At 43.7% G+C, this 17,944-nt stretch overlaps 1 protein-coding gene, 1 long non-coding RNA gene and 1 other non-coding gene across 3 annotated transcripts in view; 2 read left to right on the plus strand and 1 right to left on the minus strand.

The window, feature by feature from the left end:
- Nucleotides 1-1,052, minus strand: part of GPR176 (G protein-coupled receptor 176) — a 132,660-nt gene extending 131,608 nt beyond the window's left edge. The window contains exon 1 of the mRNA XM_077880582.1: nucleotides 30-1,052. Coding sequence (XP_077736708.1) covers nucleotides 30-201 — 172 coding nt within the window. The 5' untranslated portion in view covers nucleotides 202-1,052. The remainder of the gene's footprint in view (nucleotides 1-29) is intronic.
- A 19-nt stretch (nucleotides 1,053-1,071) lies between these two features.
- On the plus strand, nucleotides 1,072-17,929 carry LOC144302993 (uncharacterized). Its single transcript, XR_013370043.1, has 3 exons — nucleotides 1,072-1,222; nucleotides 1,462-9,613; nucleotides 10,016-17,929. It is a non-coding gene; the product is annotated as an uncharacterized LOC144302993 (long non-coding RNA).
- Nucleotides 9,811-9,917, plus strand: LOC144303685 (U6 spliceosomal RNA). The gene has a single exon (XR_013370665.1). It is a non-coding gene; the product is annotated as a U6 spliceosomal RNA (small nuclear RNA).
- Nucleotides 17,930-17,944: the final 15 nt, after the last annotated feature.

Consider the following 17,944-nt stretch of genomic DNA (forward strand, 5'->3'; position numbering starts at 1 on the left):
GCCGGGAGGCGCCCCCTCGGGCGGCTTACCGAGCAGCGAGCCTACGAAGATGACGACCTGCACGGCGGTGGTGAACTGGCGGTACAGCTGCGCCTCGCCGGACTCCCCGAGCGCGCTGCGGTTGGCGCCCGCAGCCTCGGCGCCCGACGCGTTGCGCGGCTCGCTGGCGATCCGGGAGACCCAGCTGCCGTTGTGCCCCATGGCGAGGCAGGGGTTCCGGCTCCTCGTCGCCCGCCCACCGCCGAGCCCGCCTGGGTCGCTCCCGCGCCGGCTGCGGCGGAACGCGCGGGCGCCGGCTGGAGTCCGGGAGAAGCCGGGGCACCGCGGGTCCCCTCACGTCTCCACATCGCCTGCCCCCGCGCCTAGCCGGCGAGGAGCGAGGGGCGCGAGGCTGCGCCCCGGGCCGGCTGCCACCCGGGTCCCCGTCAGCAGCCCCATGGAGGCTGCACGGGCTGAGCCGCCGCGCCGCGCCCGACCCTCCTCCCGGCTAGTCAGCGCCGCCAAGCCCACTCCGCAGCGATGGAAACGCCGGAGGCACCGGACAGTCGCGGAGGGCGCGCCCCGCTCCCGCCGCCCTCAGCCTCTCCTCCTGCCACCCCTCGCCTCAGAAGGAGGGGGACATCTGGCCGAGGCCGCTGGCCAATCCCGTGCTTGCTTCGAGGGGCTGGAGGGCGCTGCGAAGCCGGTGAAATGCGCGAGCCAAGCGACCGGGGCTCCGAGGGGACCCCGGCGTCCCCGACGGCACCCACACCTGGTCGGAACAGCCTCGCCCTCTGCGCCCGGCCGTCCCCCAGGACGCCGCCGCCGCCGTCTACTCCCGCCCAGCCCCTCGTCCCGGGCTCCGACCTCCCGCCCCGGGGTCAGCGGCAGGGACCCCGTTCTGCAGCCCCCTCGCCTCTGCACGGCCAAGCGCCCGCTTTCCTGGCCCTGCTCCCGCCTTGGCCGGCGGGAGCGACGCTGGCGGCCGCGCGGGGACAGGGGAGGACGCCCCCGGAGGGGCAGGGCACGGTCTGCGCACCGGCGGACTCCCGGCGCGCTCCAGGGGCAGGGGAGGGCGCGCTGCCCGCGGAGGGGGGGCGGTCACGTGACGCGCGCGGCTCCGCCCCTCACGCCGAGGGGGCCGCGGGGAGGGCGCCATTTTGGCCCTTCTGGGCGTGCCTTTCTCGGCTGGAGCGTGGGAGGCGCCGAGGATCCTGGTTTGGCGGCGCTGGATGTGTGCGAGGTGCTTCCTGGGTTTCACTTTATTTGTTCCTGTGGTTACTGCCCCTTATTTCTTCAGCGGAGAGAGGCTGCCTGAAAGGCTTGTAATTCCACTGCGCTGTCACCTGCGGCGGGGCTCCCAGTCCTAGGCTGCTCAGTGACGCCTTGGGTGTAGCTGAAGATGAAAGATAACATTGACGACGCTGGTGCATGGTTCCCTGGATGTTTTTACGGAGTATCTTTTTTTTTTTTTTTTTTAAGATTTTACGTGTTTGATAAAGAGGAAGCGGCAGGTAGAGGGAGAAGCGGACTCCCCGCTGAGCAGGGAGCCGGGGGCGGGACTCCATCCCAGGACCCCGGGATCGTGACCTGAGCTGAAGGCCGATGTTTGACCCACCGAGCCACCAGGTGCTCCAGGAGTCTCCTATCTATAAAGGTATACAGTATAGCCCAAGTCTGGTGGAATCCAAGGAAAGAATAGTTGGAGAGGGAGCTACTACTTCCTGCGACACGGTGCAAAAAGTCGGGAAGCTGGGATAACCAAGTGACCAAGAAATGGTAAAAGTGGGACTCCTGGGTGGCTCAGCGGTTGAGCGTCTGCCTTCGGCTCAGGTCGTGATCCCGGGATTCTGGATCGAGACCCACGTGGGGCCCCTGCACGGAGCCTGCTTCTCCCTCTGCATGTCTCTGCCCCCCTCTCTGTATCTCTCATGAATAAATAAATCTTAGAAAAAAGAAAGAAAGAAAGAAATGGTAAGAGTAGCTGAGTAGTAAAGCCGAGTGAATGTGTACTTCTGGAGAAAAGGAGAAACAAGATAGGAAAAGATGACTAAAGATTTGCTGTTTTGAAACTTTGGAAACTGGTTTCTTCTAATTGGGGAAGGACTTGAGAGAGAGCATTAACATACCGACTGATAGCATTAGGTCCCAAATTACTGACTTTATTGATTAGAATCACAGAATTTCTTGGGGCTCCTGGCTGCCTCAGTCAGCAAAGCATGGAACTCTTGGATCTTGGGGTTGTCAGTTTCAGCTGGTTGCGGAGATTACTTTAAAAAATAATTACCGGGGATCCCTGGGTGGCTCAGCGGTTTCGCGTCGCCTTTGGCCCAGGGCGCGGTCCTGGAGTCCCGGGATCGAGTCCCACGTCGGGCTCCCGGCATGGGCCTGCTTATCCCTCCTCCTGTGTCTCTGCCTCTCTCTCTCTCTCTATGTCTATCATGAATAAATAAATCTTAAAGAAAAATAAAAATAGAAAAAAAATAATTACCGAACTTCTTGATGATCACAAGGCTGATCCTGCTTCATTTCACTGTACAAGACATGAAGTTTTTTTAAAGACCAAAAAAGTCCTCCGTGGCTTGCACATGATTGGGTTCTCATAATATCTGCAGGTAATAATCGTCCATGTAAGCAGTTACTTTAAACATTTCAGAGGCCTTAAAAAGAGGAGAGGCACAAATGTAGTTTTGGAATGTTGGTGATGTTGGGATCCAGAGCCCACGGCCAAGAAAGAATTTTTAAGAGGTCTTTGGTGCAAAAAGGTGGTTTTGCTAAAGCATGGAAACAGGACCTGTGGGCTGCTGGCCCCAGATTATGAGGAGCGACTCATCTAGTACTTTGTGGTGGGGGGAAGTAAACGGAAGTTCCAAAAGGATTTTCTTACGCTAAAGAAGACTCACACAATACAAAGGCCTTGCTACAGTCAAACCAAAGTTGCTTTTCTCTTTAGCTTGCCATCAGCGTTAAGGAATGTTATACTTGGGCGGGCCGGTGGCGCAGCGGCTTAGCGCCACCTGCAGCCTGAAGTGTGATCCTGGAGACCTGGGATCGAGTCCCATGTCGAGCTCCCTGCATGGAACCTGCTTCTCCTTCTGCCTGTGTCTCTGCCTCTCTTTCTCTCTGTGTCTCTCATGAATAGATAAATAAAATCTTAAAAAAAAAAAAATAAGGAATGTTATACTCTCCTGCCTCAAGGATTTGTCAATGGGCTGCAGGTTATAAGGACATTTAATGTTTATCTACATTTCTTTTTGCCTTTGTTTCCCACATTAAAATTACTGATCAATTGAATTTTTTTAAAGCCGTTTCCAGTATTGAGTATTAAAATTCGTTCTTAGAGTCCAAACATGTTGTTCTTCAAGCCCCCTTGCACTATAATCATTACAAGACAAAATGTAATAGTCATTCAGCAACATCCAGCACATTCCTTTAGGAAAGGGTAAGGAAGAATGTGTAAATGAGTTGTTTAGTAGCAGTTGTAAAAATACATCTTTACCTGTCACTCTCTATTCAAAACTGCTAAGAGTTGGGATAAAGATGTAGGATAGAGTCACTTTTGTAGATGGAAAGATTTCAATGAAGCAAGAAAACTTGGAGCACCTGGGTTGCTCAGTGGTTGAGCGTCTGCCTTTGGCTCAGAGCATGATCCTGGAGTCCCGGGACTTCCAAATCGAGCTCCCTACATGGAGCCTACTCCTCCCTCTGCTTATGTTTCTGCCTCTCTCTGTGTGTGTCTCTCATGAATAAATAAATAAAATCTTTGAAGGAAGAAAAAAGAAAAAGCAAGAAAACTCTCATTTTTTTAATTCTGAGAAGATACCGGTAAATTTTCTACAGCCCCTAAATTGATACTATAACTAACCTGAGTTAGCTCCTTGGTGAGTCACAGATAGGAACTACACCAAGTGAGTTGCCACACAACGGAAACGTATTTGCAGCAAATTAGGAAATCATGGGGAATAACTAACTTCCAAAGCCAGGACTCCTGGAGCAAGGAAGAATGGTTCCTTTTATCTAGGGTTATGATGAATATTTAGATGAGAGCAGTGGGTATAAGATCTCGCAAGCACTTTAAGTAAACACACCTATGCATACTTTGTATGTTATGTAACAAGGCTTCTGCTCCTCACTGGGTTAGTATTAACCCAGTGTTGGTCACTCTGTGGATCCTATCATGGTGCATTTGCACAGGAATGAGTCAACGGTTAAGCTCAAACTCAAACTTTATTGCTTGAGGGATAGTTTTGGTTTTCATCACAGGATGCTATGCACGTAGAGTCTTGCCTGAGTTAAGAGGTAACTTGGGAAGAACTTGAAAACTGTAGGACAAGGCTGGTGGGTACAAGCAGGTGAGCAGTAAAGGTGAGGTCTTGGAATCTACCTGATGACAGTGTTAGTGTATAGGATTAGTTGAGTCAGGAATTAACTTGAAGGGTGCCTGAGTGGCTCAGTTGATCGAGCATGCAACTCTCAGTTGCAGCTCAGGTCATGATCTCAGGATCCTGAGGTTGGGCTCTGCACTCAGCGAGGAGCCTGCTTGTTCCTCTCTCTCTGCTCCTCTCTCTCTAAAAAATAAATAATCTTAAAAAAAAAAAAAAAGAAAAAGGAGCTAGCTTGGGACACCTGGCTGTCTCAATCGATGGAGCACGTGGAGCAAGCATTACAACTTGACGTTGTAAATTGGAGCCTAACGTTGGGTATAGATGATGAGGTAGAAGAAGGTAAACTGAGGACAAAGCACAAGCTGACACCCAACAACCACCCCCACTCCTAATTCTCTGGTGGAATAAGTGTGACATTCCTCCAGGAAACTCCCGTCTTAATGTTAATACTTTGCTAGAGGAAAAACCAACAGCTTGACAATAGCCAGGCGTCCAATAACCTGAGAGTCTTTAGCATATGAAAGTCCTTTTGGACACCTTCCTTTTTCCTTACCTCCCCTAACATCCAAGTATATAATCAGCCATTCTTCATAGCCCCAGTGCAGTAACTCTTTCTGCCCGTGGATCCTGCACTTCTGCTTTAATAAAATCACCTTTTTGCACCAAAGACATCTCAAGAATTCCTTCTTGGCCTTTGGCTCTGGACCTCACCAACATTCCAAAACTACATCATAGAGATGACTTAAAAACAAAATCTTTAAAAAAAAATCTGGGCAGCCTGGCTGGCTCAGCGGTTTAGCGCTGCTGTCAGCCCAAGGCCTGATCCTGGAGACCCAGGATCGAGTCCCACGTCAGGCTCCCTGCGTGGAGCCTGCTTCTCCCCCTGCCTAAGTCTCTGCCTCTCTCTCTCTCTCTCTGTCTCTCTCTGTCTCTCATGAATAAATAAAATCTTTTAAGAAAATAAAAAAAAAAGAATCTGCTGAGGTCACTATGATTCCCAGACTTGAGGATAGATTGCATCGTGAAAATATAAGACCAAGGACAGGAAGAGAGTAGCATGGCTCTTATGTCTGTGTGCTATGTGAAGTTTTCACCGAGTACAGGAGAATTTAAGATTGATATGAGATCAGATATGATTTAAATATATGTTAAGTGTCTATGGTAGTGTTATTTATTCTTATCTAGGCATTGCAAACTTAGTGGCCTAAACAACAGCTATCATTTAATTTGCTCACAGATACGCAATTTGGTCAAACATCAATGGGACAGGGATGCCTGGATGGCTCAATGGTTAAACGTCTGCCTTTGGCTCACAGCATGATGCTGGAGTCCCAGGATCCAGTCCCACATTGAGCACCCTGCATGGAGCCTGCTTCTCCTTCTGCCTATGTCTCTGTCTCTCCCTGTGTGTCTCTCATGAATAAATAAATAAGTCTTTAGGGGAAAAAAAAAGGATAAATGGGACACCTTGTCTGCACCACATGACATCAGCTGGGGCAGCTCAAAAATCAAGTCCAGAGTCTGAAATCTGAAGGCTTGCTCTTTCACATATCTGGCAGTTAATGCTACTAGCTGTTTGAACTTCAGCTGGAACTGAGCTGGAATACCTATAGGTGGTCCCTCCATGTGGCCACTTGGCTTCCTCACTGGCAGCTATGTTCCCAAAGTGAGCACTCCAAGAGAATTCCAAGAGGACAAGGTGTAGCTGGGGTGGTGGGGTACAAGAGCACCTGGCTCCAGGGATCCCGAACAAACCAGGTTTGGCCACTTGGCCACAGACCAAATCCGAAGGCAGAGAAATGAATGGTGATGAAACAAAAATGGAATTTATTTCAGTGAGGTGAACATTATGTTTGTGCTGCAGGTGGACAGTGGAGTTCAGGTCAATCGTTGTCTTAAAATCAATCACAGACGAGGTCATGCTGGCTCAGGGTAGATCCTATTGGATGCTCTGCCCTTAGGGTCTTTTGCCTGAGTTAAGAAATAAGCTAGAAAAGATAACTCATTTAGAAAGTTTGAAGTCAACACGAGGGTAGTTCCTCTTTCAAATGCAGAAATTGCCTAATTCTCAGAAGTCACAAAGCATCATTTCAACTATTTGTTGAAACAGTAAAAAAAATTTTAAAAAAAACCACATTTATGGAGAAAGGACACAGACTATACTTAATGGGAAAAGTATCAGTTATATTGTAAGAAGAGCATGTGGGATGAGAGATGTTATAGTCATTTAAGAAAAATATAATATGCTATAATGCCTATTTTACTTTTGTCCAAAAGAAAAAAATCTTCAAGAGGTCCCATTTTAGATTTTGTTTTTTTTTTCTGGAATTGAACCTGAGGAGGCAAAACAAACAAAAAAACAAATTAATTGGAGTCTGCTCCAATTACTTACTATGTACAGGTGTTAAATGTGTTTATGAGCTGGTTAATATTAATAATCAGGTACACAGCCATAGCTGAAGGCAGGTGGTAGCCACATTTATGTGCTAGCTCATTTTTACCCCTAAATTTGTAGAACTACAGTACAATCAGGTAGTGATGATGCAGGCTGGCTCAGTCTGAGGACCCAGAGGGTGTACTGCAGGACCAGCCAGGTTTCCTGAAGGATGGAAATCAAACACGAGCGGAGAGGAAGTGAGAGCAGAGTTTGTTGAAGATTTATGTATATATAGAGAGAAGATCAGATCGAATTTCTGGAGACTCAGAAAAGAAAGGAGAGAGACTCCTATCTTTGCTTGAGGTCTTTTTTTTTTTTTTTCTTTTTTTTAATTAAGGATAATGTTCTGCTGTATGTATTCTCCCAGCCATGCAGGCACTGGGTAAAACAAAGACGAGTGCTCAAGTGTCTTCCATAAGTCGCTTATGCCATGGAGCTAGGGGTCTTGGCATCAAGGTGTGGAGAGTCAGTGAACTTGGAAAACTTTGAAGATGACCTCACCCAGTCACCTTAGATGCTGTCTATTGTGCGGGAAGACTCCAAAGTAATCCTTAACTCCTTGACCTTTACAAGGAGGACATACAGTAAGGCATGTGTGAGGTGGGGTGCAGGTCCTAGCAAGAATAGAGGCAGCAAGGGGCACTTGGGTGGTGCAGTCTGTTGGATGTCTGACTCTTGCTTTCAGCTCAGGCACCGTGTTATGTGAGGCTGATTAGAATTCTCCCTCTCACTCTCTACCCTCCCCCTCATGGTCGGTCTCTCTCTCTCTCTCTCTAATAAATAAATCTAAAACAAAAAAGAAAAGAAAAGAGTAGAGATAGCCAAAAAAACAAATCCAATCTTTTATAGGGTCCTTCAATTTCCCTTTCTCAATGGGAAATGGAGTAGAAATTAAGTAACCTCTGGCTCTTAGAAAATGCTGTTACATGTAAGATTCCTCTCCCGTCATGAATTGTATAAGAAGGCATTCTCCCAATTTAAAAACACCTGTGTTCTTGGGGATCCCTGGGTGGCTCAGCGGTTTAGGGCCTGACTTTGGCCCAGGGCGTGATTTTGAAGTCCCAGGATCAAGTCCTGCATCAGGCTCCCTGCATGGAGTCTGCTTCTCCCTCTGCCTGTGTCTCTGCTTCTCTCTCCCTCTCTCTGTGTATCTCATGGATAAATAAATAAAATCTTTAAAGGAAAAAAAATTAAAAAATAAAAAAATAAAAACACCGGTGTTCCCAAACTATTTAAATCATTTTTTTAGCACTCAGGGGCCATTTTCCTATTGAAATAATAAACATGATGATAGAGTTCTCAGAGTGGAAGACAAAGGAGTGAGAGGCTCTGGGGATTAAGGAACCCCAGCAAGGTCCTACTTAGTCTTTAGGTCTACCTCCTTCAGTCTCCACAGTGTTTATAAGAGCTACTCTTCTTAAGCCAGTAATTCACCCATTTAACAACTGTTAAAACCTTTGTGCTGGGAAGGTAGGAATACAGTAGTGTGGAATAGAACAGATTCTCAAAGCTTTCTCCAATCACCTGGTCTTAATCATATACCAACTAGGATTTGCTTAGGGATTTTGCTTATTGTAACCATGGGAAAATCGATATGATATTTAATTTAACGTGTCAACTTGACTAAGCCACTTGGGTTGCTCAGATATTTGGGCAAATACCATTCGGGTTTTTCTACGAAGGTATTTTTGGATGAGATTAACATTTGAATCTGAAGACAGAGTAAAGAAGATTCCCTTTCTTGCCGTGGGCAGGTCTCATCCAATTAAATTCTGACTAAAACAAAAAGGTAATAGGTAATTTTTAAGAGCCTATTATCTTCTCTGTGTTTTTCTCTTATACTGCTGTGGTATAGTGACAGACAAAATTTGCATATAGGTACTAATAGCAAGTCTTTCAATATTTATAGACTATAATAGGATTCATCTTATGTTCAAAAGGAGTCCCAGATTCCAACTTTCTTGGGCATTTATTAAAGAGCAGGAGGGGACTTGGGTAGGGAGAAGAAGAAATGGAATAGGATTTAGGATAATTGCAAAGCCGAAGGTAAGGGGAAGTGAAGAGGAAGCCTGTGGTGTTTATTTCTCCCTTCTTTCCCTTCTTCATTGAGGGCCTCCTCCTTCTTCCTGTCCCCTACACCACACCCTCACATGTGTCTGTGTGGCCTCTTGAGTATTTTGCGTTGGTAAGCCCAAGCAGCAGCATGTTGAGGGAAGATGGGTCCTTATGGTCCCTGGCTACCTATCTGAAACAAGTGGTTCTATTTCCAAATGGTTATATCTAGGCCTATATAAGACACCAATAATGCAGATTTTTTTTTTTTATTTTTTAATTTATTTATGATAGTCACAGAGAGAGAGAGAGAGAGAGAGAGAGGCAGAGACATTGGCAGAGGGAGAAGCAGGCTCCATGCACCGGGAGCCCGACGTGGGATTTGATCCCGGGTCTCCAGGATCGCGCCTTGGGCCAAAGGCAGGCACCAAACTGCTGCGCCACCCAGGGATCCCAATAATGAAGATTTATTATGTGTATTATTAGCATTCAACAAAATCTTGTTCTCTTTTTCCAAATACACAGACTATTTTTCTCTGCTGCCCTTGCAAGTGGGCAGGGTCATGTGACTATTATGACTAACAATATGTGGGCAAAAGTGACAAATCATTTCTGGGCTGTGGCAGTGTAAAGCTGTTTGCAATTCTCAAGTCTCTGCTGCCCTGTCAGTGCCATAGGGAAGGTGCCTTGGGTTGAACTGGAAGAGCTAAAACATGGGCTCTGAAGTAGACTGTGTTTCTGCGTCACCATAGAAGACTGGGTAGGAAGAGGGAAGGGAGGGAAATCCTGGTGAGCCACCCAGACCTACAACAAATTTTGTATGAGCAAGAAATAAACCTCGATTGTACTAAACAACCAAGATTTTTGGAGCTGCTCATTATCACAGCATAAATGAGACTATCCTGCCAGATATAATTATGAAAACTGGGGCCTGTGTATTTAAGAAAGCACAGACTTCTGCTTGATTCGGCAGCACATACACTAAAATTGGACTGATACAGAAAAGATTAGCAGGGCTCCTGCACAAGGATGACACACAAATTCGTGAAGCACCCCATATTTAAAAAACAAAAACAAAAACACAGACTTTATTTTATTTCTGGGGAATGGAAGGTATTGAGTCAAGATTTTTTTTTTAACATTTTATTTATTTATTTGACAGAACAAAAGCAGGGGAAGCAGCCAGCAGAAGGAGAGGGAGAAGCAGACTCCCCGCTGAGCAAGGAGCCCTAGGATCATGACCCTGAGCTGAAGGCAGACACTTAACCTACTGAGCCACCCAGGCACCCCGAGTCAAGACTTTAAAAATCTTTATGTATATTGGTAGTGGCAATAAGAATATCCTAGATCCTAGTGAAATAAAATGGTGGCCGATAATAAAACCTCTGGGTATCTTTGAATTGAACAATTGGTTTTTTTCATCTCCAAAAATATACTGGCCTCTGATAAATTTATGTAATTTAAATGGCTTTTTTGGAGAGTACTTAAGCTTACTATAATCGATAACCTATTTCTTATTCCCTGGAAACCAGAGTGTCTCTTTATGTTGGCAAACCTACCAACTCCCTGAAGATAAAAGATTCTAGTATAGCAGGGGCAAGAGGACAGCATTAATGTTGGAGTCAGTTGAACCTGGGTTTGAATGCTTGCTCCACAATTTCTCTTTGGGACGGTGGACAGTTACATGACCTCTCTAAGTTGTTTCCTCTTCTGCCAAACGGGGATAAAAATGCCTATTTGGGGGGCATCTGGCTGGCTCAGTTGATAGAACATGTGGCTCTTGATCTCTGTCATAAATTCAGGCCCAACATATTAGGTGTAGAGATTAACTTTTTAAAAATGCCTATTTTGTAAGATTATTTTGAGGACAATAAATTACTTAAGTAATGAAAACCTCTAACAGTGGGGCACTTGGGTGGTTCAGTTGGCTAAGTGTCTGCCTTCCGCTCAGGTCATAATCCCAGGGTTGGAGGATCCAGCCCTGTGCAGGGCTCGCTGAGCACCAGAGTCTGCTTATCCCTCTCACTCTGCCCCTCCCTGCTCAAATAAATAAATAAAATCTTAAAAAAAAGAAAAAAGAAAAAAAGAAAGAAAACCTCTAACAGTATCTGGCACAATGTAGGAAATAGATGAAAGGTAACTATATAAGATCCATTTCTGTTTACACTTAAAGAAAACAAATATCAAAGGGGGAAAAGCTTTACCTTTCAAAAAAGAATTCTCTCTCTCTCTCTCCACACACACACACACACACACACACACACACACACACATATATATAAAGAATTTATTTATTTATTCATGAGAAACACAGAAAGAGGCAGAGACATAGACAGAGGGAGAAGCAGGCTCCATGCAGGGAGCCCAACGTGGGGACTCGATCCCAGGACTCCAGGATCATGCCCTGGGCAGAAGGCAGGCACTTAAACCGCTGAGCCACCCAGGCTGCCCTCTTTGTATATTTAAGTAAAATTCTGCCTAACAAGTGTATTTCAAAAAAATATAAGAACTGCTTAATTTGCAATTAGCAAAGGACAATGTGGCTTTTGGAAAATTTTACTTTAAGATTTAGAAGTCCGGAATTTAGAGGCACCTGGGTGGCTCAGTGATTGAATGTCGGCCTTCAGCTCAGGTCATGATCCTGGGGTCCTGGGATTGAGTCCTACATCAGGCTCCACACAGAGAGCCTGCTTCTCCCTCTGCCTCTGTCTCTGCTTCTCTCTCTCTCTGTGTGTCTCTCATGAATAAATAAATAAAATCTTAAAAAAAAAAATAGAAGTCCAGAATTTAGCTTTACATTATTGGGCTCAATATGTTTACTTTGTGGTTCTTGGTTTTTAGTATGCTAACTTACCATCAAAGCAATAATCTGTTTAAAAGATATTAACACAGTCTTCCCATGTATTCCAAATTATCTCAATATGTAGATTGGGAAATGGTTTCCTACTGATATGAATCTATGAATATATCACCTAATTTGGTTTCCCAATTAGTAAGTCTTTGCACCTATAAATTGTTATTAAATTCATCAAGAATATCTGGGAGGTGCAAGGTTTAATACTCCCCTCCCCCAGGTAGCCTCAATAGTCTCACACACAAGCACATAAACACAGTGGTCATAAAACAACCTTACTAGTTGTTTTTTTTTTGTTTGTTTGTTTGTTTGTTTTTTACGATTTATTTATTTATTTATTTATTAATGATAGACAGAGAGAGAGAGAGAGAGAGAGAGAGAGAGAGGCAGAGACACAGGAGGAGGGAGAAGCAGGCTCCATGCCGGGAGCCCGACGCGGGACTCGATACCGGGATTCCAGGATCACGCCCTGGGCCAAAGGCAGGGGCTAAACCGCTGAGCTACCCAGGGATCCCCCGCCCCCTTTTTTTTTTTTAAAGATTGTTATTTATTCATGAGAGAGAGAGAGAGAGAGAGAGACAGGCAGAGGGAGAAGCAGGCTCCACACAGGGAGCCCCACATGGGACTCGATCCCGGGACTCCAGGATCATGCCCTGGGCCAAAGGCAGGCACCAAACTGCTGAGCCAACCAGGGATCCCCCCTCAGGGATCCCCCTTACTAGTTTTTTAACAGAAAATATGCCAAAATGAAAATACCCTTGAGTATTACCATCTTTTTTTTTTTTTTTTTTTTTAAGATTTTATTTATTTATTCATGAGAGACAGAGAGAGATGCAGAGACATAGGCAGAGTGAGAAGCAGGCTCCCAATGGAGAACCCGATGCGGGACTCCATCCCAGGACTACCGGATCACGACCTGAGCCAAAGGCAGATGCTCAATCACTGAGCCACTTAGGCGTCCTGAGTATTACCCTCTTTAAAGGAATCACTTTGAGAAGCTGTTTAGCTATTGAAGAGTATTATGATTTCTCAACAGCTTTTTGTGATCCCAACAGCTTTTTGTGACTTCAGAAGCTGGTACATTCTTTCCTATATCCCTGATCATAATAAGGGAAAAGAAGCCTAGCTGAGGACAAAGCACGAGCTGACACCCCACAAATGACACCACTCCCCCCAGGAGAGATGAGTGTGACATTCCTCAGGCACTCTTGGCTGCCCTAAAAACCAAGGGAAAGGAAAAACAAATAGTTAGGGGCACCTGGGTAGCTCAGTGGTTGAGTGTCTGCCTTCTGCTCAGGTCCTGATCCTAGGGTCCTGGGATCAAGTCCCACATCGGGCTCCCCACAGGGAGCCTGCTTCTCCCTCTGCCTGTGTCTCTGCCTCTCTGTATATCTCTCATGAATAAATAAATAAAATCTTAAAAAAAAATAGTTAACTTATAGAGATTGTAGTCCTCTAGACATGAGTCTACCTCAGTTTACAAAATGCCTTAGTGATTTACAAGAAAAAAAGCATTCTTAACAATAACCTAACTTCCAGAAGGAAACTCCCATTTATCTTAATGTTAATGCTTATTAGAGGGAAAAACAACTCTACAGTGGCAAGGCCTCTAATATCTTGTAGGTCCTCCTTAGCACACAAAAAATCTTAAAATCTCCCTTTTCCCCTACCCCCAACTTCCAAGTACATTAGCTATCCCTTACAATCCCAGTGCAGCAGTTTTTTCTGCCCATGGGTACTGTCCCCATGCTTTAGTAAAACCACCATTTTGAACCAAAGATGTCTCAAGAATTCTTTCTTGGTTGTCAGCTCCAGACCTCACTCCACCTAACCTCACCTATATTCCAAAACTACATCAATAACAAATATGTCCTTTAAAAATAAATTTGATTTTTTTTTGAAAGACTAAAAGTTACCTAGGACCAATTCTGGTGAATTAAATGATCAGGATAGTAAAATCTTCTTTGCTAAAAGATGAGATATGACAATAAGATACTATGACTCACAGTCTGACTTGGAATTAATGGCACAACTTTGGAACAAAAGCATATACTTATTCCAGAATTTTTTCATTTTATTTTTTATTTTATTTTTTTTCCAGAACTAAAAAAAAAAAAAAAAAAAAAAAAATCTTATTCCAGAATTTAAAGGACAAGATTAATTTGGGTATGTGCAAATGCCCACAAATACCCACAATGTGCTGCAAAAGCCACTAAGTAATTTTAATTTCAGGGGCACCTGGGTGGCTCAGTTGGGTAAGTGACTTCAGCTCTGATCATGATCTCAGAGTCCTGGAATTGAGCCCTGAGTTGGGCTCCCTGTTCAGTGGGGAGCCTGCTTGTCCCTTTCTCTCTGCCCCTCCCCATGCTCATTCTCTCTCCCTCTCTCAAGTAAATAAATAAAATCTTTCTTTTAAAAAGTAGTTTTGGGGATCCCTAGAGGGCTCAGCGGTTTAGCACCGCCTTTAGCCAGAGAGTGATCCTGGAGTCCGGGGATTGAGTCCCACATCAGGCTCCCTGCATAGAGCCTGCTTCTCCCCTTTGCCTGTGTCTCTGCCTCTCTTTCTCTATTTCTCTCTCTTTCTCTGTCTGTCTCTCATGAATAAATAAATAAAGTCTATTAAAAAAAAAAGTAGTTTTTATGGGACGTCTGGGTGGCTCAGTCTGTTAAGCACCTGCCTTTGGCTCAGGTCATGATCCTGGGGTCCTGTGATCAGGTTGCTTCAGGCTCCCTGCTCAGTGGGGAATCTGCTTCTCCCTCTCCCCTGATTGTGTACGCTCTCTCTCTCTGAAATAAATAAAATCTTTAAAAATAAATAAGCAGTTTTTTTTTAAGATTTTATTTATTTATTCATAGAGACAGAGAGAGAGAGAGGCAGAGACACAGGCAGAGGGAGAAGCAGGCATCATACAGAGAACCTGACATGGGACTCAATCCAGGGTCTCCAGGATCAAGCCCTGGGCTGCAGGCGGCGCTAAACCGCTGTGCCACCAGGGCTGCCCAAGCAGTTTTTGTTTCATACTTTCTTGAACAGTAGGAGTTACATTATCTCTCCTGCTTCTGGCTGCCAGGCCACGAAGCAGCAAGAACAAATAAATGCCTTTACCTCCTAAATGGAGAGGAGAAAAAAGGCAGAGTAGAAAATGTATTCAAAGAAATAATGGCTGAAAAATTCCTGTATTTGGGAAAAATCTAGAGATTCAGAAAGCTTAGCGACTTATAAAGAAGATAAATCCAATGAAATCCACACCAAGACAAATCATAGTCAAACTTCGAGACATTAACGACCACCCCCCCACCCCATACACCGCGCCCCCAGCCAAAAAAAAAATCTCAAAAGTAGCCAAAGAGGGGAAAATTTCAAAGAGAAATACCACGTTACCTATAGGGTAAAAACAATGTGAATGATGGCGGATTTCTCATTGTTCTCATTGAAACCATGTGGACCAGAAGGAAGTGGGAAGACAGAAAGAAAAGAACTATTGACCCAGAATTCCTCATCTGGTGAAAATAATCTTCAGGAATGAAGGGAAAGGGGATTGTGGTTTTCAAATATAGGGTACAACAGCCAATCTGGGAGTTTTTTTCTTTGGAAGTTGAGGGTAAAGAGTAGGATCAGGAGATGAACTTTGGGGAAGCAGGGAGTATATAGGGGAGTTCCCCAACACTTGGGGAATTGATCTAAAGTTTTAGAGAGGGCTTGGAGAATAAGAAGAGCTTGGAGTATCTTGAAAAGTTCTTTGTAAACCCCCTAATACAAGGATACTCTTATCAGGCTGGATGCTCCAAGGTCTCAGAGGTTATTTCCCAGGGGCCACTTAATGGCCAGTCTTTCCTTAGCAAAGTACAGAGTTTGTATATCCCAAGCCTGCTGGGCTGATCCTTTATTTGAAATAGAGGAATCAAATGCCATGTGTGGACTTTGGATCTTGATGTGAGAAAAGCCACTGTAGGTCTCTCCTTTTCACCATCATCCTAGTTGTGTGTGGTTGACTGTTCCTTGCCATGTCTCCTCACAAGACTTTCAGAATGGAGTGATTCCTGGCCAAGAAACAAAAGCAGAATCATCCCATTCCCCAGCGGATTCAGATGAAAACTGGTAATAAAATCAGGTACAACTCCAAGAGGAGGCACTGGAGAAGAAATGAGCTGGGTCTATGAGGCATCGCACATCATAAGATAGCAAACATAATTGGCACACGTATTTAAGCTTCATGGAGATCACATGTTCCTTTCCTAACACTATGGAATCACCCTTCCTACCTGGCCAATAGATGTCTTATTAAGGAAATTATTTTCTCTGTTACTATGCCTTCTATACCAGTAGGTTGGTTCAGTAATAAATGTGAGACCTTTCAGCTGAAAAAAAAGAAAAGAAAAAAAGCCACTGTAAAACAAAACAACCTTTGTCTTTTAACAGCTTATTATGGTATAATTGACATACAATAAATTGCATATACTCAAATTGTACTGTTTGACAAATTTTGATATATGCATACATCTATGAACCATCACCACAATCAAAATAATGACCATATTTGTCAGCCCCAAGAGTTTCTTTTTTTCCCTCTGGAATCCCTTCCCCTGACCTATCTATTCTCCTTATCCCTTGGCCTATCTGTTCTCCTTATCCCAGCTGATCACTTATCTCCTATTACTAAGTTTGTATTCTTTATAATTTTATATAAATTTTATATAAAACATATATTAAGTTTATATTCTTTGAATTTTATATAATATGTACTCTTTTGTCTGGCTTCTTTCAGCATAATCACTTTGAGATTCATCTATTTTATTACTCCAGGGCTAGTGTATTTCTTTTTATTGCTGGATAGTATTTCATTGTATTGATATATCTCAATTTATTTTTACTTCAATTTTTTCATCACCTGTTGATAAGCATTTTGGATTGTTTCCAGTTTGGGGATTAAGGTGCCATGAACATCTGTATACATGTGGTTTCATTATTCTGGATTAAATACCTAAGAGTGAAATAGCTGTGTCATATGGTAGGTATATAGTTAACTTTTAAACTAAAACTAAATGATAGAATCTTAATGTAAAACCTAAAATTATAGAACGTCTTGAAGAAAACATAGAGGAACATCTTTGTGATTTTGGGTTAGGCAAAAATTTTTTGGATATAACAACAAAACATGATCCAGATTCATAGAAGGAAAAAAATGAGAAATTAAATTTCTTCAAAAGTAAGCAATACATGGGGGGAGAGGAGATTAAAAAAAAGTAAGAACTGTGCTCTTTGCAAAACACTGTTATGGGAATGAAAAGGCATGCCACAGACTGGGAGACAATCTTTATAAATCATACATCTGATAAAGGATTTACTTCCATAATATATAAGGGATTCTCAAGACTCAGTGATAAGAAAACAGATAACTCAATTTTTTAAATAGGCAGAAGATTTGAATAGACCAAAAATATATGAATGCCAAATAAGCACATGAAAAGATGCTCAGCATCATTAAACATTAGGAAAATGTAAATTAAGACCCAGTGAACTATTACTACACACCTATTACAGTGTTTAAAATATAAAGGACTGACAATACCAATTACTACAAGGATATACCTAGAACTCTCATAAACTGGTGGGAATATAAAATGGTACAAGCCCTTTGGGAGACAGTTTGTCAGGTTTTATCATGAAATTTTGACTTTGAAATATCTTCAAACTTACATAACAGTTTTAAGAATCATCCAAAGAACTTTCATATAATCCTTCAACTAAATTCCCCCATAGTCAACATTCTACATTTGACTTATCATAATCCCTCCTTCTATTTTCCAAATTATTTGGGAGCTAATTGCATATTCCTATTACCCCTTAAGACTACAGTGGAAATTTCCTATTAACAAGGACATTTCTCTAAATGAGAAATAAACAGTATAAACATTAAAATCAAGAAATGAACACTAATACAATACTGTTATCTAATCCACAGACACCATCATCTCCTCAAATCTTGCTGATTGCTTTTTTTTTTTTTTTAAGATTTTATTTATTTGACACAGAGAGAGAGAGCACAGCAGGCAAAGTGGCAGGCAGAGGGAGAGGGAGAAGCAGGCCTTCCGCTGAGCAGGGACCCTGATGTGGAGCTGAATCCCAGGACCCTGAGATCATGACCTGAGCCGAAGGCAGATGCTTAACCGACTGAGCCACATGGGCCCCCGTGATTGTTTTGATTCCATCATTTATATGTCCATAACCCAATACAG

Source organism: Canis aureus, chromosome 32 (genome assembly GCF_053574225.1).
Source record: "Canis aureus isolate CA01 chromosome 32, VMU_Caureus_v.1.0, whole genome shotgun sequence".
Lineage (NCBI taxonomy): Eukaryota > Metazoa > Chordata > Mammalia > Carnivora > Canidae > Canis > Canis aureus.